This window comes from Lithobates pipiens, unplaced genomic scaffold (genome assembly GCF_037356315.1).
Source record: "Lithobates pipiens isolate NorthernLeopardFrog02 unplaced genomic scaffold, aLitPip1_a1.2 Scaffold_18, whole genome shotgun sequence".
NCBI lineage: Eukaryota > Metazoa > Chordata > Amphibia > Anura > Ranidae > Lithobates > Lithobates pipiens.
This window is the reverse complement of record NW_027507758.1, coordinates 263365344-263392524: the sequence shown is the minus strand read 5'-3', so window position 1 is coordinate 263392524 and position 27181 is coordinate 263365344. Positions and strand designations below refer to the sequence as shown.

Genomic DNA, 27181 nt, shown 5'->3' with positions numbered 1-27181 from the left:
TTTTTTAAATGGCGTAGGGGTCCCCCCAAAATCCATACCAGACCCTTCAGGTCTGGTATGGATTTTAAGGGGAACCCTGTGCCAAAATATAAAACAAATGGCGTAGGGTTCCCCCCAATATCCATACCAGACCTTTATCTGAGCATGCAACCTGGCAGGCATCTGGAAAAGAGGGGGGTGAGAGAACACCATACCAAACCACATGCCCTCAACATGGGGATGGTGCTTTGGAGTAGCCCCCAAAGCACTTTGTCCCCATGTTGATGGGGACAAGGGCCTCATCCCCACAACCCTTGCCCGGAGGTTGTGGGGGTCTGCTGGTGGCGGCTTATCGGAATCTGGCAGCCCCCTTTAACAAGGGGACCCCCAAATCCCAGGCTTCCCCTATGTAAATTGGTAATGGGTACATTGTACCCCTACCATTTCACAAAAAAGTGTCAAAAATAGTAAAAAAGACAAGAGACACTTTGGGACGAGTCCTAAAAAAACAAAAATGGCCCACGATGTAGATCCATCCCACGCCACCCAACTAGCCAAAAAAATAAGCCGCAACAGCTCCGCCTCCATGGGAGGCTCCCACCGAGTGAAGCTTCTTCTCGATGACAGCTGTTATATAGCTGAGGGCAGGGCCACTCGTTGACGTGAACGGGCGACCCTGCCTTCCTCTGACGTCACATGGTGTCGTTTATGACAAAAGTATAAGCCTTTAACCACTTGCCGACCGCCGCACGACGATGTACGTCCATTTTTTGAAGAGGGATATCTCGGTAACGGCAGCAGCTGCTGCCACAACCGAGATATCCATCTCTTCAGGCGGCGGTCGGCTGTACGATAACGGTGGTCTCCGCGGCGGATTCGCCGCGAGATCACCGCTATCGGCGGCGGGAGAGGTGCCACCCCCCCTCCCGCCGCCCTCCCGCACCTTCCGCCGCTTACCGGAGCCGTCGGTAGCGGCGGAGGCGATCGGGTCCTTTCGTCTGCTGGGCATAGAGACAAGTGAGGCTAAGATGGCCCCCACTCGTCTCTATACCATAGGAGGGCGTAAGCGACGTCAAAACGTCACTTCCGCCCATACCTCTTAAAGGTATATATTTTTTTTAAATGTCAGATTTTCTTTTTTTTTTTTTTTTGCATTTTAGCCCAAATATGAGATCTGAGGACCTTTTGACCCCAGATCTCATCTTTAAGAGGACCTGTCATGCTTTTTTCTATTACAAGGGATGTTTACATTCCTTGTAATAGGAATAAAAGTGATCCATTTTTTTTTTTTTTTAAAGTGTAAAAATAAATAAAATAAATAAAAAAAAATAAGAAAAAAAAAAATAAAATTTAAAAACACCCTGTTACGACGAGCTTGCGCACAGAAGCGAGCGCATACGTGAGTAGCGCCCGCATATGAAAACGGTGGTCAAACCACATATGTGAGGTATCGCCGCGATCGGTAGAGCGAGAGCAATAATTCTAGCCCTAGACCTCCTCTGTAACACAAAAAATGCAACCTGTAGAATTTTTTAAATGTCGCTTATGGAGATTTTTGAGGCTAAAAGTTTGACGCCATTCCACGAGCGGGCGAAATTTTGAAGCGTGACATGTTGGGTATCAATTTACTCGGCATACCATTATCTTTCACAGTATAAAAAAAAATTGGGCTAATTTTACTGTTGTCTTATTTTTTTATTCAAAAAAGTTAATTTTTTCCAAAAAAAGTGCGCTTCTAAGACCGCTGCGCAAATACGGTGTGAAAAAAAGGATTTCAATGACCGCCATTTTATTCTCTAGGGTGTTAGAAAAAAAACAATATAAAATGTTTGGGGGTTCTAAGTAATTTTCTAGCAAAAAAAACTGTTTTAAACATGGAAACACCAAGTCCGAAAAAGAGGCCTGGTCCTTAAGTGGTTAAAATTAGCACTTTTGATTCTTCATGTTTGTGACCCATAGACTTTAAGGGTGCTCCTGTGTTCATCCAAATTTTTTGTCTGGTCGCAAGTTCTGGTGCGAACTGAACCAGGGGGGGTTTGGCTCACCCTTACTAACCATGTGTTAACAAGCTTTAAAGTTTATCTATACACCAAACTTTTTTAGTTTTGGATATAATGGGTAAAAAGTGTAGTGATATATCAGTGGGGTGACAGAAAATGAGGGAAAATCAACAAGGAAACACGCAACAATAAAAAGCTGGCAGATGTTGTACGGTGTCCATAAAACAAGCATTTGTACTTCTATCTGTGTTGCTGTTAGACAGATCTCCCTCACTACCTGTCTGGTAAAAAGGTTGTCCCCAGAATGTAGCCTCCAAAATCAACAATATAATAGGCTTCCCACTCTATCCAAAAGATTGGGCTATAGATACATTTTAGACCTTGTACACGCGTCGGACATTCCGACAACAAAATCCGTCGGTTGCAAACACACGGTCAGACAAAGTTGTCGGAAAATCCAATCATTCGTAATGTGATGACATTATTTTGTTACGACGGGACTACGTTCAGGCTGGTAGCCAATAGCTTTGGTCTAGGAATTTATTCTGAGCATGCGTGGCACTTTGTCCAATCGGAATTCTCTACAAACAATGGGATAAAGTCCGATCAGATCATGTTGTCAGAAAAATTTATATCCAGCTTCAAACTTTGTCGGTCAGACATTCTGACAGAAATAGTCAGATAAAGCCCACACACGGTTGGATTATCCGACAACATGGTCCGATCAGACATTTTCCATCGGAATGTCCGACCGTGTGTACAAGGGTTTAAGCATCCTAGCTTGTTTCCATTTGCAGATTTTCCTCTTATTTCTTATGCAGAAACAGAACTATAACACTTTGTAACTAATGCATTTTATGTTAATAGGATTTCTGAAGTATTTTTGGAAGTGGCAGAAGAGGGAACTTCTTTTACCATGAGCCCAAAGGCCAATTTGATAGAGAAATGTGAATGTCCAGTGGGGTACTCTGGACTCTCATGTGAGGTATGCTTACAAGAATAAAGTAGGGCAATTCAGAATATGCACACTGATAGTATTTACATATACTGTATATTTTTATATTAAGTAAGCATGTGCAGTTAATATAAAATTAATATATGACCAGTGATACTTTGTAAACATAGGAGGTGTGAAATTGTTCAAGATGTCTTGATATGCTGACGCCTTAAGAATTCCCTCCACTGGAACTAAGGGGCCAAGCCCAACCCCTGAAAAACAACCCCACATCATAATCCCCCTCCATCAAATGATTTGAACCAGTGCACAAAGCAAGGTCTATAAAGACATGGATGAGCAAGTTTGGGGTGGAGGAACTTGACTGGCCTGCACAGAGTCATGATCTCAACCCAATAGAACACCTTTAGGATGAAGAAAGTTTGAATAAATTGTGGCTCAAAAATTAATTAAAAAATGCTCTTTACTTGTAACTACAAGTGCCAACAGAACAATTCACATTTTAGCAGTAAAGGTACATTCACAGATGTGTACTTTGTCAAGCTGAATGTGACAGAAACAGATGCAATGTAACCCATTCCAACCCCCCCCCCCCCCCCAAAAAAAAACACCTACAAACGTATGCCCACAACCAGTATATACAATTAGATCCTGTCCTCTCTTTATACACATGATGACAAGGTGGTCATTCCAAACATTGCTTTACTGCTATGTGATTTGTACAATTGGCACTTGGAGTTACAAGTACATTTTGAACTATACATCCTCTTATTTATTATGTGAGCAGTGAATATGGATCCTGTTGGATGTCGACATCTGTTTATTTGAAACTTATCCAAAAATTAATTAATATATATATAAGACCGCCCATTTGTTTATTAAAAATAACACTGTGCTACCAATTGTTTCAATCACTGTAACTGAGAAGTGAACAATTTGCTCAATCTGTACTATATCTTCTTTAGGCATGCTTGCCTGGATTCTTCAGAATGGCTCCTGTTTCAACATCACAAAGGACTGGACCAACTCTTGGAACATGTGTACCTTGCCAATGCAATAGGCACAGTAATATGTGTGACTCAAACACTTCTGTTTGTCAGGTATGATTAACAACACATTTCTACTTTTAGCCATAACCCCTGCTTCTGAACAGTCCATATTGTAGGGTTTACCCCTGCCCACTAGGAGAAGAAAAATCGAATTAAAACTATTCAAAAGCACAAAAGGTACACTTTTTGTGTACCTTTTTATAATGTGGCCGGCCCAGATAATTAGAATGCATTTCATTACTTTATTATACCTATAGTAAACTAGTAAAATCCCTTGATAAAGAACATGACCAACTATTAGTTTAGGTATCGTAAAACTACAGATCCCTCCATGGCTTAGGTGACAGGGAGAATAAAGGTTTTGGAGTATAAGAAGCAAAATAAATACATATTGTAATAAATATTTGTATAGACCCATTGTCATGACCAATAACAATCAGTCTGGCAAGTTACAGTATTAAGTTGCATCATAATAACAAACTAAGAAAAAAGTAATCCAGTAATTATATTTTTGGAGTCAGAGCATTTTGCAAGGAGAACAAAAAGCAACACAGTAGGGACATCACCAAATCTTACCCCTAATCTCCTAAGACTAGCTGTCAGAAACACAGTGCTTTAAAACCCACAATGCACTGTAGATTTAAAGCTATGAGGCTGTATGTACAGGAGTGCCTGGGCAACAAACAACCTTAAAGTGATTGTAGAGGTTATTATTATTTTTTAACAAATATGTTATACTTACCTGCTCTGTGCAAGGGTTTTGCACAGAGCAGTCCCAATCCTCCTCTTCTGGGGTGCCCTGGTGATGCTCCTGGACTCAGTCCCACCCCCTGCTCCGATGTCACTGGATTTGATTGACAGTAGTGTCTATCTAATGAGGACAGAGACAGCGGCTGGAGTCACTGGGCTCATGCGCATCACTGGACGGATATGGGCTCAGGTAAGAAATAGGGGGGCTCCAAGGGCAGCTGGAGCACAGAAGATTTTTCATCTTAATGCATAGAATGCGTTAGGGTGAAAAACCTGGAGACTTTACAACTCCTTTAAGGTCTGGTATGTATTTTGGGGGGACTTTTGGGGGGTTTGCTTTCCAGGTTAAAAAAAAGCCCCAGCTCTCTCTTGGATACAGGAATGGTGATTAACTAGTACAGAAATAGGAGCCATATGCAGAACTGGGAGAAGAAAATGTAATGCAGAAATGTTTTACACTAGCACTAGTATGATACACTATGACTATGAAGTTACTTGGGGAGAACAGGTAATCTAAAGATAGCGTACCAGTGAGGGAGCCTCAGAGGGACCATAGCACACTGATTGTCTACCACAAATTGTAAATTAGTGCAGGGTTACAGTACACTAAATATAAACTACAATGAAATAGCTTTGGTGCTGACTAGTGTTGCAGTCAGTACAATTGACTAAAAACAAAACATTTTTTTTAGTTCTTTCTTCACTTCTATGTGGATAATAAATGAGACAATAATTCAGTGCTCTTAATGATAATGTGTACCGTCATAAGTAATCTGAACATGTTGTAGGTGGAAATTACCCATAAAATGTGTTTGACTTAAATCCAATAAAGGTTTATTTTTGCAATGTTGAAAGACTGCAGCGTGGCTCTGTTTCTCTGTCATATTTAACTACTTCCAGTCCAGGCCAATTCTGACATTCCTCTCCTACATGTAAAAAGATTAGTTTTGTTGTTAGAAAACTACTAGAACCACCAAACAGTATATGTATGTATATATATATATATATATATATATATATATATATATATATATATATATATATTTTTTTTTTTTTTTTTTTTTTTTTTTTAATCAGAGGCCTTAGGGAATAAAATAGTTGGTGTTGCATATTTTTCACATGATAGTTGTGCAGCGTTTGTGCAAAACCTAATATGATACCCAACTGTTTAGTAATATATAAAAAATGATGTTACACTGAGTAAATAATTGCATCTGCCCATGGAACAGCATCAAACTACAGTACCTAGAAATCCTCTTTCTTCACCTGTAAAAGTAATCCAGAGGCTTCTTAGCGGCTAAATAGACGTGTGCATTCGTTTTCGTCCGAATGCATTTTCGTCCGAATTTCAGGTATTTTCGTTATCGTTTGGACAAACGATAACGAAAGCACAGAGTCCGAAAAACGAAAGATCTGACAGGTCTGCGGGTGGGGGCTTATCGGAATCTGGAAGCCTCCTTTAACAAGGGGACCCCCAGATCCCGGCCTCCCTGTGTGAAATGGTAAGGGGGTACAAAAGTACCTCTATCATTTCACCAAAAAAGTGCCAAAAAAGTGTTAAAAATGACAGGAGACGGTCTTTGACAATTCCTTTATTAAAGTCTTCTTTCATCTTCTTTCTTCTGGTCTTCTTCCTTCTTCCTTTCTTCATCCTTTGGTTTATTCCTCCATCGTCTTCCTCCAATCCTCTTCTTCCTCTGATCCGCTTCTTCTTGGTCCGGTGTTCTCTTCCGGCATCTTCCTCCACAGCGACTCTTTTTGGTTCACGGGCCGCTCTGCGCAATGGGAGGCTCCCGCTGTGTGATGCTTCTCTTCTTCTGGCAGTTCTTTTGTGGTGGAGGGCGGGGCCACCCAGTGACTCCGCCCCCTCTGACGCATGGTTCCATGGAGGATGGATTTTGAGGGGGACCCCCCATACCATTTTTTTTGGTGCGGGGTTCCCCTTAAAATCCATGCCATACCTGAAGGGCCTGGTATGGATTTTGAGGGGGACCCCCACGCCATTTTTTTTTTTTCTTAATTTATTTTTTCCTTAATGCTAATGCTAATGACCTGTGTGCAATGCAAATAGCCTTAAAAAAACATAAAAGTCATACAACATTAGAATCCTACTATAGCTTGTAGTCAAAATATTCAACCAGGAATGTATGATTGCAGCATCATAAGTGAGTTTCGCTGCTCCGTCGAATCTTCTTTAAACATTCCGACAGACACCATAAGCCTTCAATGACAGATTCGACCATAATTCATTTGGATTTTCGGACTAATGCAATTTTTTTACGAAAAACTAAATAAATAAAATTGAATTTCGGGAGTAACTAAATAAATGTATTTTTCGGACCAAAACGAAATTCCGAAACAAAATATTTCAGTCTGCACATGTCTGCTGCTAAATACTTTTACATTGAAGGGAATCCCTGCCACTAAAAAATGATATGTTGATCATTGTTGCAGCTGCATGCAGTGCTGATCGAGATATCATCCTTCTAAACAGGTACATTGCTGGACGGCAAGTGGTTAAAGCTTAATCTGCAAGTGTAAACACAGATGCCGGAGTATAGCATAGGAATAGTCAGATTATCTGAGTGTACATATAGACACAATTTAAGGAATACAGTGCAAACAGAAATACAGAGGCTACCTATTGTGACGTTCTTCTGAACAATATTAGTAGGACCAAGCAGTACCAGGCATCCATACAGACCAACCAACTGTAGCATAAACCTGAGTAAATGATTTTTGTTCAATTTTAACAGCTAAAAGAAAAAAGGGATGGAGAAAAGAAAAAGGGAGAAAAGAAAAAGGAGTAAGAAAGGAGCGTAAGGGGGGACAAGGTGGGGGAGAAAACCAATTGCAGACGAGTTCCTTGTTGAAAGATGACAAAGTACAGTATAATATAGGAAGATAATCTATTATTCTTATGACATAGATATAATAGAGCCTAAAAATTATGAAAGTTTTGTGTGCAACTTCAGCTTTGTTATTCTTAATAAAGCTTTTCCTTTAAATATTGATCTGTCAACAATAGCAATAAGATCTGTGCATGTATAAAGATGTAGCTTTTTATTTCCAGGCCTGTAAACACAACACTACAGGTGATCACTGTGAGAGGTGTGCTCCGGGTTTCTATGGCATTGTAAAAGGATTCCCTGATGACTGCAAACCATGTGCTTGTCCCCTACGCATTGCAAGCAACAAGTAAGTTAAATTGTATAAGAGTAAGCAGTGCCTCATTAAATATACAAAGTATTATAAAGAAAAATTTGGGGGGAAAGGGGTGTTTAATATTAGGAATGACATCTAATTCTGGACACTCAGAGTAGACATAAAACACCGACCTGATATCTTCTCTAGATTTAACCAGAGAGCTACTGTCCTGCTGTTTACATTGTTTGGTAAATGGAAATGTAAACATAAAGATATAATTGTGTCCATAGAGTAGTGTTTCTCAACTCCAGTCCTCAAGGCGTCCCAACAGGTCATGTTTTCAGACGTACCATTATTTTTCACAGGTGATTTGATCAGTTTCACTGCCTTAGGAATTACCACAGCTGTTTCATCTAAAGGGAAATCCTGAAAACATGACCTGTTGGGGCGCTTTGAGAACTGGAGTTGAGAAACGCTGCCATACAGCACCAATATATTTGTGCAATACAAATTAAAGCTTAGCAGGAGTTGTTGGTGAAATCTATAAGCATGGCTTCTATAACCATGGAAAGGGAACTATGAGGACTGGGATTTCTTCCAAAGTACTATTCAGTAGAATTAGAACTATCTGTATGGTAGATCTTATGTTTCATCAGAAAATGACGCCTTCCATAAATAGTGTACTGGACCTTACCGTATGATCTATGTTATGCCAGCCTCGGTATCAGCCATTTTCTCTGTAAAACAGTAGCGGTCATCCTGGTTGACTGATTTGATGTTCATTAACTGAGCAAAGGTTTTTTTTTTCTTTTCTTTGTTGATTTGCCATAAACCCACATGCAATATAGTTATGAAAGCAATGGGGGATACTTACGAATGGCAAATCCACTTTGCACTGCAAGTGCACCTGAAACTGCACTGAAATTGCACTTGGAAGTGTAGTCACTCTAAATCTGAAGGGTAGATCTGAAATAAGTGGAAGCTCTGTTGATTTTATCATCCAATCATGTGCAAGCTAAAAGGCTGTTTTTTATTTTCCTTGAATGTCCCCCTCAGATCTACAGTGACTTTACTTCCAAGTGCACATCCAGTGCACTTTCATGTGCACTTGCAGTGCAAAGTGGCTTTTCCTTTAGTAAATAACCCCCAATATGTACCAGATGAAAGACTCATAGGGGGTTATTTATTAATGGAAAATCCACTTTGCACTGCAAGTGCACTTGGAAGTAAAGTTGCTGTAGATCCGAGGGGTAGATCTGAAATGAGTGGAAGCTCTGTTGATTTTATCATCCAATCATGTGAAAGCTAAAATGCTGTTTTTTATTTTCCTTGCATGTCCCCCTCGGATCTACAGCGACTTTACTTCCAAGTGCACTTTCAGTGCACTTTCATGTGCACTTGCAGTGCAAAGTGGATTTTCCTCTAGTTAATAAGCCCCGTAGCCTGATAAAAGTCAGTGCAAAAATCATGTAGAAAGCTACCTTTTATAGGTGGAAAGCCTATAAAAAAAAAAATCAAAAATTAATCGGAAAAATGTTACCTCGACATGAAGGTTTAAATAACCAATAGGCATGAAGGGGTTAATTAGGTCTTCGGATTGTACCTTTCAAGAGGTTATGTAATGATTTTTTCTTAACATTGTGGGTTGCTGTTATAAATATTAAGTAAAGCTGTAATAAGATAACCTAAAGAATATAGAGGAGTGAGAAGTCATTTAATCAAAAGCTGACTATAAGCTACAGTACACAAACATAATCTTATTTATTTTCGCTTGTAAACTTTTCCCTAAGCAAATTTTATTCAAGCTATCATTTTCAAAAGTGTTTTGTTCCTGTACACTCAGCACTTCAATATGGTTATAAGCTGTAGATCTATTTTTACGGAGTTGAAATTGTGTTGGATAATGAGTTTGAGAGTTGTAGATCAATTTGTTTACATTTTTGCAAAGTAGTAATTTTATTACCTATTCAGACTCTATTGATTTAATTTTTAAGTGAGTAAATGTGCTGTGCTGAATGTACTGATACTGGGGAACAGCCTGGAAAGCACCAAGCAGCAATCAGTTGTAGATGAGTCTGCATTTAGCAAAGATCCTGAAAGATGCTTTCTAGAGCTAAATAAAAATGACTCACAGTGATATCTTCTCATTTTTGGAAGACATCATACAGATTTTTCAATCACTTTGTCAATAAAAAAAAAGTACCTTTGCTTAGTTAGGGAACAGGTTTCCTATTTAGCAATTTCTTGAAAAACTAATGTGCATTTTATATTAATAATACATAACTAATCATTTAAATGTAAAACACAAAGGTTTAGAAATTGTTTATATAGTAGTTGTATACTTTACAAGAGCAACAACATGTATTTTCTATATTGTTTGTTACACAACCAAACTGATGTATGCTACACTCTCAGCAATCACATACACAGTACGGTACCTATCGTAGGAGCTTAAAAATCACAATAAAATAGAGAATAGTAATGTTACTAAAATCATTCTGATATATCCATAGGTGATCATAAATTAGTGTTGGGCTAACGGTTTGGCCCAAGCATTCGTTCGGGCCGAACATTGACTGTTTGCCCCATTCGGGGAATACCTCCCAAAAAGTCTCACACATGTGGTATTTCCATACTCAGGAGAAGCAGCAGAATGTATTTTGGTGTGTAAATCCATATATAACCATGCCATGTTTGAACAATATATCATTTAGTGACCAATTTGTGTAAAAAAAAGAAATTATAATTTTCCAGAAACTTGTGTCAAAATATCAAAAATTCTATGGACACAACATGCCTCTCAGCAAAAAGCTTGAAGTGTCTTCTTTCCAAAATGGGATCATTTGTGGGGCTTTTGTGCTATCTTGACATTTCGGGGCCTCTGAAACGGTGATAGGTAATGAGGAAGTGAAATCACCATTTTACGCCCTTAGAAAGCCTGAAGGTGGTGATTGGTTTTCGGAGGCCTGTACACGGCTAGACTCCCAAAAAGTCTCATACATGTGGTATCCCCATACTCAGGATAAGCAGCAGAATGTACTTTGGGGTGTAGTTCCACATATAACCATGCCATGTTTGAGCAATAGATTATTTAGTGACAACTTTGTGCAAAAAAAAATAAAAATGTAATTTTTCCGACACTTGTGGCAAAATATAAAATATTCTATGGATTCAACAATATCAGCAAATAGCTATCAGCAAATAGCTTGGGGTGTCTACTTTTCAAAAAGGGGTCATGGGGGGGGGGGGTTGAACTGTCCTGACATTTTATGCACAACATTTAGAAGCTTATGTCACACATCACCCACTCTTCTAACCACTTGAAGACAAACCCTTTCTGGCCCTTTTTGTTTGCATGAAAAAAACATTTTTTATATAGAAAATTACTTTGAACCCCCGGACATTATAGATATTTTTTAAAGCAAAGGCTCGACAGATTAAAATGGTGGGTGTTGGCATTTTTTTTTACATAGTATTTGCACAGTGCTTTTTCAAACGCCGTTTTTTGGGGGGAAAAAACACACTTTTTTTAATTTTAATGCACTAAAATTCACTATATATATATATATATATATATATATATATATATATATATATATATATATAATGGAAGTTGGGCCACAGTACCGTCTGGAAACAGAAGGGCTGTAATGATCTCTTCCTGCAATTTAAGGAAGGATCCAGTTCATCCTGAAGCTTTGTATAGCACATAAGCATTCAGCAGAGCCAATTGGAATAAGTATACAGACACTTTTTTGTACCAGCATCTGGCCTTGCGGGCAACTAGGTACGGCGCCAACAACTGGTCATTGAGGTCCACACCCCCCCATATTAAGATTATATTCATGGACACAGAGGGGTTTCTCCACAACACCAGTCGCCGTAGGAATTTGGACCCTCATGTCTGCATGAAGGGACGACAGAACAAAAACATTCTTATTATCCCTCCACTTCACAGTGAGCAAATTATTACACTTCAAGCATGCTCTCTCCCCCAGCCTGATACGGGAATATACAAGCCGCTGGGGTAAGTCCCGGTGATTAGATTGCTTGGTACCACATGTGCCAATTCCATGATCAAACAAGTGACTAAAAAGGGTCACACTCGTGTAATAATTGTCCACATACAAGTGGTACCCCTTTCCGAATAAGGGTGACACCAAGTCTCACACAATCTTAACAGCGCTCCCTATGTAGTCTGGGCAGTTCTCCGGTTCTACATAACTATCTCTTCCTCATAAACCACAAAACTATATGCATAGCCTGTGGCCCTGTCACAGAGCTTATACATCTTGACCCCATATCTGGCACGCTTGCTGGGAAGATGCTGTTTGAAAGACAAGTAACCAGAAAACATACTCAGGGACTCATTAATGCAGACAACTTGATTGGGAGTAAACAAGACTGCAAACTGTTGGTTGAAGTGGTTTACAAGGGGCCGCATTTTGTAGAGCTGATCTTATCCAGGCTCCCCCGAGGACGACAGAGTTCATTATCATTGAAGTACATGAAAAGCAATATCTGCTAATATTGTGCCCTGGCCCTGGAGGCAGAGAACACGGGTATATGGTGAATTGGGTCAGTGGACGAATATGACCGCAACTCACTCTTTTTAGTTATGCCCATGAGGAGGGATAGGCCCAGAAAGGTTTTAAATTCGAATTGGTCCAAATTTGCTTTGGTCCACAATAGAGCTATAGAGATCTTCTGTAAAAAACAGCGAATAAAAAATCAAGTGACATAAAATCAACCGTTTCCACCTGAATTCTGGGTTGTTCAGTGAATGGGGGAAATACGGGTGCTGCAGAAGTGATGAGCTCTCAATTAGGATTGGAAAATGCATCAGGAAGGCCACAATGGGCTCAACTGACTTTGTCTTCTTGGTGGCTGCGGGACACTAGTTGTGCTAGCCACCTCACCAGCTTGAACTGCACTTATGGGACTCGCCACATCACCACGTGATACTGCAGTGCCGATTTGACTATGACCAGGGTGTATTAGGCCGCTGGTGCTTGCCAATTCACCAGAAGGATAAGTAGCACTAGTACTGGCTCTCTGTGGTGTAGTGTTGTGCAACTCACGTTTAGATGTTCTTTCTCCTCTCACTGGAATCTAAAAGACTCCACGAGGAGAGACGACATCCTTTCCCCTGTCTGTGTTTATTGTCAAATCCCAGCAAGTCATTGAAAAAAACAGCATCGGTTCCCTCCCCAGTCCATTACCAGGCCCTTTAGGTCTGGTATGAATATTAAAGGGAACCCCTCACCAAAATGTAAAAAAAAAATGCGTGGGGTCCCCCCAAAATCCATACCAGGCCCTTCAGGAGGGCGGGTGGTAGATGAGAACAAGATTCAGTCTTTCGAGTCCAAATGTTGTGGGGCTGAGGATGCAAAGCGTCCGCGTTTATGCATGTTAGCTTGATCTTGAGCTCTCATAGAAGCTTGCGACTTCAGGGGTGAGCAAAAGGCATATCTAATGGCGAGAGCCCTCACTTGGTGTAGTGGGGGCACAAGTCAAAGTTGTTGCAGGGTTGCTTGGAGATCGTCAAGTGTTCTGCAGGTGTAGTAATAATATCATGTGGTGGTCTGCATGCCTGGCGTGGGGCTAAGGCACCATGGATCCTGTCCATCTCTAAGCAGTCAATCAGTATAGCAGAGGCCAACTCCTGAAAGATGGTTGTTACTGTGGATTGCACATCAGTTATGGATTCAGGGAGCCCACGTATGTAGATATTGGACCACCGGGCCCTATTCTCACAGTATTTCAAACGTGATTGCAGTTTCAAATTCTCTGAGGGTTTCAAACTCTTCAGAGTGGTTATGATTAAGTATGTCTAGATCATCTACCTCGGTTTGCTGTTCTCTGTCCTAGCTCCCTGAATTCTCTTGACAGTTTATCCATGATGTGATCTGTGATGTGAGGTCTGTTTAACAACTTTCGTAAGCATACACTCAAATTGTCTGAGGAGGTCAGTGGGTGCTGGATCAGTATGGGAAAATAGGGGGGAGATCCTCACATCTGTGTTGGACTCACCATTAGCGGAGAGCTGGTGCTGCTTGGCTGAGTGTGCGGAGCGAGTCTGAGGGGATGCTGCCGTCACTATCTTTGAAGAGGCCCTCGCCAGCATGTCCTGGATGGATTTAATTTTCATATTTGCCTTGGAGCAAACCACTCTGTGTACCATTGCGTGAGGCCCGGGACTGGCCCTGCTTGTGGGTGCAGTGCTAGGCTGTAGGCAGAGGGTCTGGTGTCCATGATTAGCGTCCGTTTTTACCCCGAGCAATGCAAAGCCTCAGGATTTAATGTCTGTCCTGTTGGTTTTGTGCATGCACCTCTCAACCCCACTATACGTCTTACGAACAAAGACATATCTGTTTGCTAGGGAAAGAATTTATACATACTGACTTGAGCAATTTGCAGTGCTACAGGTGCAGCCCAGTGTTACATTAGATAAAACAAGATTTACATTACACTGGCTAGGCGGATGATTAGCTAATCAGCAGCAAAGTATAGATTGCAAGCCAGATCATGTATACATGAACAGGGTCAGAACAGTCAAAAAGCAGGTGAGGTGATAAAGTAGTATAAGATATATGATTAACAAAATATCCAATAAAGACCTTTCAAGTGCATGTGGATAAATTGGTTATCCCTTTTTATGTCCATATGTTTCAAACATGTAATATTGTGAATGTCTGGTGCATGTACAGTGCCATAGACAAAGTTGTCAGTGCTCTGTGCTCTTCTCTTTGGGACAGAAGTAATCTAAAACCTAGGCCACTTTAAGACATCAGCTGACTAGGTCCCGAACTGTGTTCCATATCAAATTTTTACTAGAAAATGAATTAGTACATTTTAGTCTGCCAATGTACATATTAGGTACATTTGTAACATTTAACAATTTAATGTATTTACTATATCCAGCCCAAATGAAACAGGATGCAATTCTCGCATTCCGCAACTCAACCAGGACAATCATCATGCCTTTGGTATTCATCCCAGGTACTAATTGGGTAGGGAGGCACTTATCTGGCCTAAACATGCACACACAAAATCCAGCAGGTGACAACAGACAGCATGAACTGGAATATAAAAAAACAGTAGGTAATACTGGTTTCGTTTTTATAGCAATAGCAACTTTGCAAAAAAGTCTGGTAAGTGCAAAGCAGTTTCTTTAAATATGCTACTCAGGTGCTCCTAATTTACAACTCATTTTACTTGAAAAAGGAAACACTTTAAAATATTTTTATACCACGTGCAGTAGGAAAAGTAATGGTTCAACATTATGGTAGCTCCATAAAGTAAAACACTCTTAGTATACAAAAATGCCCATCTTGGCAAAGGCTTAAGAAAACAATAAAAAAACATTTTTTATGAACAATTTTCCTGCCATCCACATTCAAAAACAAAGAGGTATGAGTTAACGATTGAAGTGCTTTTAAATGCTTTTTCGATTTTCTTTGTTCATCCAGAATTGACTTCAATGTTCAGTGTATCTTGAGCCATCAACTTCATAGACTGTAATGCACACAGCTCCTCATTATTTTTTCACTATCAAAGGAAAAAACAAGGCAGACTGTTCTAGCAATACAAAGCAAGATTCAGATGCCTGAAGGATTCCTATATGTTTTGATTTTTCCATACACAAACAATCGGAAAAAATCACACAACATTATAAACTGTTGATATTTTATCTTGCAGTTATAGTAATAGATGTGCATAATTATTAATAGTTAACTCTTCCGCATGATAAAATAGAAAGACTAAAGTCTACCCTCAAAAAGGGCTATTTTTTTTTTTTTTTATGGAAAATTGTATCAAATACTTACCGTAATTTTCCTTTCGTGACACCAAAACATGGCAACATACATTTGATATAGCTCTACCTCTATATCCACCCACAGGCCCTGTTTAGCTCTATAAAAGTTTGACTAAGAGCTACCTCCCCCATTCTCCGTATAAAGCACAAAGTTCAGAGGGAGGGTTTGTATGCTGCCATGTATTGGCATCAGGAAAGGAAAATTATGATAAGTACTGTACTTGATAAAATTTTCAATTTTCCTGATGCCAACATGGCAGCATACGTATGATACATAATGAGCTTTTGAGAGGGAGAGTTTAATGCTGCAAAATGAGTCTTTATTTGACAATAGACATAGAAGCTTGAATAGTTTTTCACCCAAACTGTACTGAAGAAAGAGCTGCTGGATCCACCCTGTAGAGTTTTAAGAACGTATGGTGTGATGACCAGCTAGCCGCTTTGAAGACTGTCTCCAGAGACACTCCTGCCCATGCCGCCCAAGAAGAAGACACCGCCCTGGTTGAGAGAGCTCTAACCACCTCCGGATCCTTCCCAGCCACTCTATATGCCCAGTGAATAGTTTTTACTATCCAGGCCGAGATGGTCCTAGCCGAAGCCTCTTTCTCTTAAAAGTTTCAAGTAGGTATGCTGACAAGTAGGGATGAGATTCGAGTTCGAGTCAAACTCATGTTCGGCTCGACAATGCCTGTTCGCCTGTTCGGCGAAAAGTGAACAATTTGGGGTGTTCGCGGCAAATTCGAAAAAAAGCCACGGAACACCCTGTACAAGTCTATGGGAGAAATCTAAAGTGCTAATTTTAAAGGCTAATGTGCAAGTTACTGTCCTAAAAAGTGTTTGGGGACCTGGGTCCTGCCCCAGGGGACATGTATTAATGCAAAAAAAAGTTTTTAAAAAGGCCATTTTTCGGGAACAGTGATTTTAATAATGCTTAAAGTGAAACCGTGTAATATTGTAGTGTGATATTCCTTTAAATTTTGTACCTGGGGGGTGTCTATAGTATGCCTGTGAAGGGGTGCATGTTTCCAGTGCTTAGAACTGTCTCTGCACAAATGTTCGTTTCTGCAGGAAAAAAGTAATTTAAAATCACTCACGGCTATAATGAATTGTCGGCTCCCGTAATAAAGAGAACAGTCATTGAAAGTCATTGATAAAAAAAAAAGTGTGGGGTTCCCCCAAACTCAATTACGAGGCCCTTCAGGTCTGGTATGGATATTAAGGGGAACCCTGCGTCAAATTTAAAAAAAAATACGTGGGATTCCCCCTAAAAATCCATACCAGACCCTTTATCCGAGCACGCGACCAGGCAGGCCACAGGAAAATAGGGGGGGCAAGAGAGCGCCCCCCCTCCTGAACCATACCAGGCCACATGCCCTCAACATTGGGAGTATGCTTTAAAGGTCTATGACCCCTCAAAGCACCTTGTCCCTATGTTGATGAGGACAAGGGCCTCACCCCCACAACCCTGGCCGGTGGTTGTGGGGGTCTACGTGCGGGTGGCTTATCAGAATCTGGAAGCCCCCTTTAACTGGCGCCCCCCATTTGAAATGGTAAGGGGGTACAAAAGTACCCCTACCATTTCACAAAGAAAGTGTAAAAGAATGTTAAAAAAGACACACACCCTTTCTTTATTAAAAATAAAAAAAATTAAAAAGATTCCAGCGGTGGTAATCCACTCTTGCAATCCAGCAACGGATAATCATCTCCCTGGGGTCCAGTGATGGCTGATCTGATCCAGCGACGGGTGATCTCTCCCTACAGCACAGTTTTCCATTACATCAGAGGGGGCGGGGTCACCTATACGTCATTGGGGAAGCCAGACTTTCCCACTTGCGTCAGAGGGGGCGGGGGTCAGGTGACAGTATAAGAAATGTCAGGCTGCTGGGATCCCCGCAGTGTCTCCGCCAGTGGAGACAGAGGATGGATGCGCTGCACTGGAGGGAGAGATCACCCATCGCTGGATCAGACCAGCCATCGCTGGACCCCGAAGAGATGACAACAAATTAATAATAAATAATTAATAATAAATAATTAATAATAATAAAAAGGTTTTATTATTATTAGATCGATACGTTCCATTTTGGTTAGACAAATTTTAAAGGGAATACCTATCATTTAATAGTTCGTTTTTATTTAGGATTAAACAGATTTTCTTTCTTTTTCCGAAATTCGGAAATCCGAAATTCGGAAATTCGAAAACTCGGAAATCCGAAAATTCTAAAACTCGGAAATCCGAAAATCCGAAATTCAGAAAATTCATAAATTCGGAAATCCGAAAATTCGAAATTCGGAAAATTTTGAAAATCGGAAATTCTGAAATTTCTGAAATTTTAAAATTTGGAAATTCTGAATTAACGAATTTGTCAAAATTCATTAAAAAACTAATTCAGAGCTAAACAAATTTCACATGTCTAATTTTGTTTAGCTATTCTTGTAAGGTTTCCACATCATGCGTAGACGTTATTGCCCTGCTTAACTTTTTATCATATGCAAATACTGAGATTGAGCTGTTTATCCCATCCTCTAGATCAGCCTTTCTCAACCTTTTCAACACAGAGGAACCCTTGAAATAGTTCTCCAGTCACTAGGGAACCCCTGCTACAAATTAGAAATCTACAACTCATGATACATTAGTGTGATGGTCAGTGGGAAGAATGGTCCTTACACTTGGTCACTGGGAAGAATTACCTCCTTACAGATAGCTAAAAAGATCAATTGTGCCAGTGGGAACTTATCTGAGAGGCAGAAATGGCCAATGCTGAAGGAACCCCTAGCAACCTCTGGAGGAACCCTAGGGTTTCACGGAACCCTGGTTGAGAATCACTGCTCTAGATCATTTATGAATAATATAAACAGGATTGGTCCCAGAACAGATCCTCGGGGGACCCATTTTCCACACTAAAACATTCTGGGTACTTGCCATTTATAACTACCCTTTGGGCTCCCCCCGTAACCAGTTTCCAATCCAGGTACTCACCCTATGGTCCATGCCTACAGACCTCAGTTTGTACAGTAAACATTTGTGGGAAACTGTATCAAATGCCTTTGCAAAACCAGATACACCGGTCTACAGGCCTTCCTTTATCTAGATGGCAGCTCACTTCTTGGTAGAAGGTTAATAGATGCTCTGGCAAGAATGATTCTTTATGAATCCATGCTGATTACTACTAACGTTTACATTACTAAAATCTTGTATATATTCTCTTATCATCAACTCCAATAGCTTGCAGACTATTGCTGTTAGGCTAACTGGCCTGTAATTCTCAGGGATATATCTCAGCCCTTTTTTAAATATTGGTGCCATGTTGGCTTTTCTAAGCTGGTACTATACCAGTCAGTAAACTGACCATAAGAAATATGAACAATCTTGTTGTTCTTTGTGCCTAGGATATTATCCCATTTAATATTGTCTAGCAAAGAGAGCAGGGAAGTTGGTTCTTTTGAAATTTAGTATACATGTATTACCCTTGTGTTTCCTATTTATGCTGAAACTAATTGACCCATGGTCCCTAGTTTCCTAAGTTGCCCCATATTTCTACATACGCAATTAGGTCTGTATTGTTAGTAATCAGTAGGTCTAGCAGTAACACATTGTTTCTTGTTGGTGCATTTACCATCTGCCCCATGAAATTGTCTGTGCTATTCGTTTTGGTCCAAATCTAAATTCGGACAGATTTTTGGTTATTTGGGGATTCAGATATATCTGAATTTCCAAAGAACAATAGTAGCGAGTTTAATTAAAATTTGTGTGCCCTTAGACGCCATCACAGACTACTAATGGCATGGCTGTGATTGGCCAGTGCAGCATGTGACCCAGCCTCTGTTTAAGCTAGAGTCATACAGCACAGCATGTCACTCTGCTTTAGACAGTGCAGGGAAAGGTTCCTGGCTGCTGCTGCTGCTGTTAGGGAGAGAATAACATAGGAGTCCTGATTCTGAAATCTATTCAAATTATTCAGCGATTTTACTCTGCACTGAGAGAAAAGATAGACAGTGTAGGGCAAGGTTCCTGTTGGTGCTTTGAGGGAGAGAGAATTATCTAGGAGTCCAGATTCAGAAATCTATTCTAATAATTCAGCGATCTACACAGATTTACCTGGTTGGGTTGCAGTGCACAGTCTTTTTACACTGCCATGAGCACAGTGCCAGAGAAAATATAACTTTTATCTGCAAGCTCAGTGCACAGCACTGCATATGTTACTGTGACATACACCCTGTACATACTCTGCTATTGCAAAAACACCCATTTAGGGCAAAAAAAAAAAACTTTGCAGTGTTTTCTGCATATGTGGAGGTGTGTGTTACATAATTTATATATTTTTCTTCTATTGTGCTATTAAAAAGGTTTTTTTTAGGGCAAAGACATTTTTTTTAAATAGCATTTTCGCCATTTCTGCAGCTCTAAGATACATGTTTACATACTCTGGGTGTATTCTGCTATTGCTAAAACACCCATTTAGTGCAAAAAAAAACAACTTTGCAGTGTTTTCTGCATATGTGGAGGTGTGTGTTACATAATTTATATATTTTTCTTCTATTGTGCTATTCCAAAAAATTTTTTTTAGGGCAAAAACTATTTTTTTGAATAGCCTGCAGTGGTATTTGGTCGGGCCTAATCTGGCTGTACGAATGTTGAGGCCAGGACAAGTACAGGCAATAGTAGATAGTAGGGTTGCTGACAGTGCCTCCAGTTCCTTGACATTGTCTCCCACCCAGTCTCCTGATGAAAGATCAGAGTTGGCACCTCTTCCTCTTCTTCTGCAGTCTCGTCCTCTTCATCCACCTCTGTAGGGACAGTGGCACCTGCCAACCCGCAAACAGGGGATCTGCCAGCAACACTACCACCTGGGTCACCAACCATCTCCACAATGTACCATGGAAGCCTTCAGCTCTCTATCTCCCAAACACTGGAGTGGAAGAGGAAGTACCCCCCTAGCCACCCGCGATCCCTGGCCCTGAATGCCAACATTTCAAAAATTCCTCGCCTTTGAAATGCTGTCATTCCGTCTGGTGGAGACGCAGAATTTTAAAAGCCTGATGGCATTGGCTGTCCCACAGTACGTCGTGCCCAGCTGCCACTACTTTTCCAGGCGAGCCACCCCTTCCTTGCACAACCAAGCAGGGGACAAAATCAAGTGTGCACTGCGCAACGCCATCTGTGGCAAGGTCCACCTAACTACGGATGTGTGGACCAAGGACATTATATCTCCCTAACAGCACACTGGGTAAATGCAGTGGTGGCTGGGCCTGAGGCAGATAGCAGTTTGGCGCATGTCCTTCCACCACCTTCCACCACTGAGGATTGCAGGGCGCTTCAGTTTGTCTTCTGTTGCTAACTCCTCCTACTCCGCTTCCTCATCCTCTACTGCCTCCTCATCCAGTCAGCATAACACCTTCACCACCAACTTCAGCACAGCCAGGGGTAAACGACAGCAGGCCGTTTTAAAACTTTCCCGTTTGGGGGAAAAATCCCACACCGCGCAGGAGTTGTGGAGGGACATGGAACAACAGAGCAATGAGTGGTAGGTGGCAGTGAGCCTCAAGCCCGGGATGGTGGTGTGCGATAATGGGCAAAATCTCATAGCAGCTCTGGACCTAGCCGTTTTGACGCACATCCCTTGCTTGGCGCATGTGTTGAACTTGGTGGTCCAGAGGTTCCTTAAAAATTACCCCCATATGCCAGAGCTGCTGCAGAAAGTGCGGGCCATCTGTGCGCACTTTCGGCGTTCTCACCCTGCTGCTGCTCACCTCTCAGCGCTGCAGCGTAACTTTGGCCTTCCCGCTCACCGCCTCATATGTGACGTGCCCACAAGGTAGAACTCCACCTTGCACATGCTGGCCAGACTGTGCGAGCAGCAGCAGACGATAGTGGATTTTCTGCCGCAGCACGCACGCTAGAGTCACTCTGCGGAACAGCATCACTTCACCACCAATAACTGGGCCTCCATGCGAGACCTGTGTGCAGTGTTGCGCTGTTTTGAATACTCCACCAACATGGCCAGTGCCGATGATGCCGTTCTCAGCGTTACTATCCCAGTTCTATGCCTCCTTGAAAATACGCTTCAGGTGATGATGGAAGAGGATGTGGCACAGGAGGAGGAGGAGGAGGAGGAATAGGGATCATTTGCAAGGCTTTCAGGGCAGTCATTTACAAGTGGCTATGAGGGTGGGTTACTGCACCAACAAACACCAGGTACACAATTGTCCGGCAGCAAGGGCACAGTTCTGAAGGATGATGAGGTGGAGGATGAGGAGGAGGAGATGGAGGAGGAGGAACCATGTTCACAGCAGAGTGGCACCCAGACCAGCTCATGGCCATCACTAGTGCATTGCTGGTGGGATACAGAGGACACAAACGATACACCTCCCACAGAGGACAGCTTTTCGTTGCCTCTGGGCAGCCTGGTACACATGAGCGATTACATGCTGCAGTGTCTCGGCAACAAGTTTCCCACATTCTAACGGGTGCTGATTACTGGGTGGCCACCCTGCTGGATCCCCGTTACAAGGACAATGTACCGTCCTTAAATCCCTCACTCGAGCGTGATCGCAAGATGCGCAAGTACAAGCGCACGTTGGTAGACACGCTGCTGGTGGCATTCCCACCTGACAGCGGGGGTACGATGGAAGCACAAGGCGAAGGCAGAGGAGGAGGAAGAGGTCACCAACACAGCCGGGGCACCGCCAGCACCTTTAGAAGGCAGGGTTAGCATGGCCGGAATGTGGAAAAGCTTTGTTAGCACGCCACAAGAACCAGCACCACCAGCTGAGATGGAACGTCTTAGCAGGAGGCAGCATTTCACCAACATGGTGGAACAGTATGTGTGCACACGCTTACATGTACTGAATGACGGGTCTACCCCCTTCAACTTCTGGGTCTCCAAATTGGGCACATGGCCTGAGCTTGCCCTTTACGCCTTGGAGGTGCCAGCCTGCCCTGCAGCCAGTGTATTATCTGAACGTATTTAGCACGGCAGGGGGCATTATCACAGACAAGCGCAGCCACTTGTCCAGAGCCAATGTGGACAAGCTCATGTTCAATAAAATGAACCAGGCATGGATCCCACAGGACTTGTCCGTACCATGTGCAGAATAGACATGTATACTGGTGTTCTGACAAAAACTGTCTGGCCATCGGATAGTGTCCGGCCCGAGGACAAGGAGATTCTGAAATTCTCAAGCCCCACCATCCAAGTGGACATACGGTAGCACATAGTAACAGGGCCCCTCACAGGCTCGCTTCGCTCGCCACACTTCGCTCGCCATGCTTCAGGCACGGCTGTACTATGAGTAAGCACTGATTGCGGTGCGAAACACGTCAGTTTCCTGTACACTGTTATTCCTTTTGCTGTGGATTTTTTTATTTCTGTTTTGATGTGACTCACGTTGTTTCAATTAAAGATGGGATTTCAAGTCTTTTTCCAGTGTGCGGCTATCCAGAGTTTTGTCCTGCTTGATTGCTCAGTGTGTGTGTAATGGTCAGCACCTGGGGCTCATCAATAGGAGACAGAGCTTCAGTCCTCGAGGATTACCTTGGAGCGGTGGTTCATCCTTTCTATGTATGAAAAGATGTTTGGCTCTTTTAAGTAGGCCTGACTTGCATTGTTTTAAGTATATATTTTGCCTTAAAAAAATTTAATATGCAAATGAGTATGCCATCCTAAGGGCTCACCCACACTATATGCATTGGACAGCTTTGCCCACGGCAGCCCAATGCATAGACAAAGCAAGTTGTAAGAGTTCGGTTTACATCAATGTGCTGTATTGGTGTGAACTAACAAAATAGGACATGCTGTATTTATACATAGTGCATCATGTTGTGATACACTACTCTATATCACAGTGTGCTGTAGAACATTAACGTTTAATTCTGTGACACTTTAATAAAGTTTAATTATGCCCTCCTTTACTAAATACATTGTCAAGTCAAATATGCAAGGGTTTGACTGATGTCAGCATGTTACCATTATTTCTTTACTTTTCTCACAACTAATAATGTTTCTCATTTTGTAACCCATGACATTGTTTTCTAGTTTCAGCCCCACATGTATCATGCAAGGAACTAATGATTACAGATGTACAGAATGCTCTCCAGGATATGAAGGCCAATACTGTGAAAGGTAAAATAGGAAACAAATAATAATGATAAAGTAAAGTGGAGATTATAAGTTGGTGCACAATGCTATGCATTTAGCTCTGAAGTATACATTGTGTCTTAGCATCTGACAATATGTGATGTATTAAAATTTGAAAAGATCCATTACATTGAATCTGTTGTAGATTTAGTATCACCCAGCATCCAGCTTGATGTAAATGTATTAAAGCGATTGTAAAACTTTGTTTTTTATTTTTTTAATAGGAAATATGTCATACTTATCTGCTTTGTGCAATAGTTTTGCACAGAGCAGCCTCAATCTTCCTCTTCTCGGATCCTATGCTGGCACTCCTGGCTCCTCCCTCCAGCTGAGTGTCCCCATAGCAAGCTGCGCCGTTTCCTCCTCATTGGCCACGATTGAAAGCAGCAGGAACCATATCTCCTGCTGCTGTCTCTGAGCCACACTGAGAGATAGCAGAGGCAGCCTCTGTACTTGTGCACATCGCTTGATCAAGATCAGGCTCCGGTAAGTATAAGGGGGTGGGGGGCAGCAGCACATTGAAGGTTTTTATATCTTAATGCATAGAATGCATAAAGGTAAAAAAAACTTACAGACTTAAGAACCACTTTAATTTTCAAATACAATGGACATTTTTTGATAAGATTATATAAATATTTTAATAAATCTTCAAGCCATCATCCATCTTCCAGGAAAGTACAATCTACACAGTTTACATATAATCTTACATTTGGATGTAGTATTATTCTCACTCATATGTAGAGAATGATTGTCTTGTGGAATTATAACTGTCAAAGGTAAAACATATGTGGATACGAGTCTTACTTTATATAAGAACCTGTTTTGCTTTAAGCCTTGAAATGTTAGTATAAACAAAATTGTGAAAAAGAACAGGTAAGGAAATGTGGGATGTTTGAGGTGCTTATAGCCTCAGTAATGAACATGAATGACTACAATATTAAAATATTAAAATGTAATATTGTATATTTTTATTGCATTAAAAATAATAAAATGTGGCTAAAAATAAAAATATGTATCAATTTGAGCATAAAAAAATACATGCAATAGAATAACTCCGTGTTACAGCATAGCAGGACAACAAAGGATGCTGTATCTCAACATGTTTTGTGGGTTGCATTTCTTCAGTAGATCCTCTAATAATTCATTAATAAATTCATTAAATTAAGTATTCTGATTTTGGTGCTGATGACAGAAAAATAAACGGATTTGTATGTTAAATGAGTGACTCTACTTAATCATGGAATTGGGGCAAATATAACTATATCCAAGGGCCGTGACACCCAGTAGAGGTGAATCCACATGAGGGGGCTTACACACCCAGGGCATCAAAAGTATTTCTGAAATGAGTATACCAAACCAGGAGGTTACCAAAAATATACATAAATGGGCCAATATCCATAGCACAAAATAAGGGGAATAAAAGAGTATAATATTGCTGGAAAACAAGGAACTCATACCTCAAATAGGATTTAAAATGGAGGAGTCATGGGCCAGGAATCATATTGGTCCATTTATGTGTATTTTTGGTAAACTCCTGGTTTGGTATACTAATGTCAGGACTAATTTTGATGACCTGGATGTGTGCAGTCCCCCCTCATTCCATGATTAACCACTTACGGACCGCCTGCCTCAGTTTTACATCGGCTGTTTTAAGGAGGATATTGTTGTTATGGCAGCAGCGGTCCGCTACAAAATAAAAGTGGATTCACCACGAGATCACTTTTATTGGTGGCGGGAGAGGGCCCCCCTCCCGCCGTGATCCGGTGCCCTTCGCTGCTTACCGGAGCCATCGGCAGTGGTGGAGGCGATCATGTCCTGTCTCCTGTTAGGTATGGAGATAAGTTAGGGGAAGATGGCCCCCACCCGTCTCAATAACAATGCAGGGCAGAGGAGACATCAAAACGTCACTTCCGTCCACAGCTCTTAAAGGACCATTTTTTTTAAATGATTTTTTTAAATGACAATTTTATTTTTTATTATTGCATTTTAGTGTAACTATGAGATCTGAGGTCTTTTTGATTCCAGATCTCATATTTAAGTGGTCCTGTCATGCTTTTTTTCTATTACAAGGGATGTTTACATTCATTGTAATAGGAATAAAAGTGACAATAAAAAAAAAAAACTGTGTAAATATAAAAAATAAAAGGTAAAATAAATAAGAAAAAGAAATAAAAATTTTAAATTCACCCCGTCCCAAAGAGCTTGCATGCACAAGCGACCGCATACTTGAGTAGCGACCGCATATGAAAACGGTGTTCAAACCACACATGTGAGGTGTTGCCGCAATCGGTTGAGTAATAATTCTATCTCTAGACCTCCTCTCTAACTCAAAACCTGCAACCTGTAGAATTTTTTAAATGTTACCTATGGAGATTTTTAGGGGTAAAAGTATGTCGCCATTCCACGAGTAGGCACAATTTTGAAGCATGAATTTACTAAGTGTAACATTATATTTCACAATATAAAAACATGGGATAACTTTACTGTTGTCTTATTTTTTTATTTAAAAAAGTGTATTTTTTCCAAATAAAGTGCATTTGTAAGACTGCTGCGCAAATACGGTGTGACAGAAAGTATTGCAATGACCGCCATTTTATTCTCTAGGGTGTTAGAAAAACAAATGTATAATGTGGGTTAGAAGTAATTTTCCAGCAAAAAAAAATGTTTTTAACTTGTAAACAAATCTCAGAAAGAGGCTCGCTCTTTAAGTGATTAAGTAGAGTCACTCGTTTTCCTACAAACCAGTTGTGAGTAAAAAAACAAAACTTTCCATATGATAGATACTGTTTACTGTGTGAGTTTATAAATGTTGTTGGTATTGTGATTATAATGATGCATATCTTTCCTATCATCAGCACCAAAAGGATCTTCCAAAGAAGTGCAACCCACAAAATGCATTGAGATAAAGCATCTTTTGATGTCCCACTTACTCTTTTGTAACACTGGAGTTTTTCAATTGCTGTGCATTTTTAAATGCCGGCATTACTAGTATACTGTATATGTAATTATGTTGTGGGTATAATGCTGAAGATGAATGGTGTTTAGGGGCAGCTTCAAACAATTTATTTTGGGGGTGGTTTGCTGGGAGCTTAAGTGGAGGAGCTAAGTCTATGCGTGGTTGAACCCCATGTTATGAGAGCGGACATAGTGTAATGAGAAATGCAGACACAATCCATTCCCAGAGTTCCAGTGGCCGAAATGTAAGCAGTGCCCCTTTACGTTGCTAATCAACAAGTCGTAGTTCTACATTTGGTGTCAGTCGATGTAAAAAGTAAAGCTTTAAAGGGATTGAGAAAAAAGGAGGTATGCTGCCCATAATAAAGTGAAGGGAAAGGATACCGTGGCAC

The 27181-nt window shown here is 41.0% G+C and overlaps 1 protein-coding gene across 6 annotated transcripts in view; it reads left to right on the top strand.

Moving 5' to 3' along the window:
- The window catches only part of LAMA2 (laminin subunit alpha 2), a 1237914-nt gene that overhangs the window by 898126 nt on the left and 312607 nt on the right, over nt 1–27181 (top strand). For all 6 annotated transcript variants that reach the window (XM_077486899.1, XM_077486900.1, XM_077486895.1 and 3 more), the window contains 4 exons: nt 2847–2964; nt 3900–4034; nt 7807–7931; nt 23733–23819. In XM_077486899.1, the coding sequence (XP_077343025.1) occupies nt 2847–2964; nt 3900–4034; nt 7807–7931; nt 23733–23819 (465 nt within the window). The remainder of the gene's footprint in view (nt 1–2846; nt 2965–3899; nt 4035–7806; nt 7932–23732; nt 23820–27181) is intronic.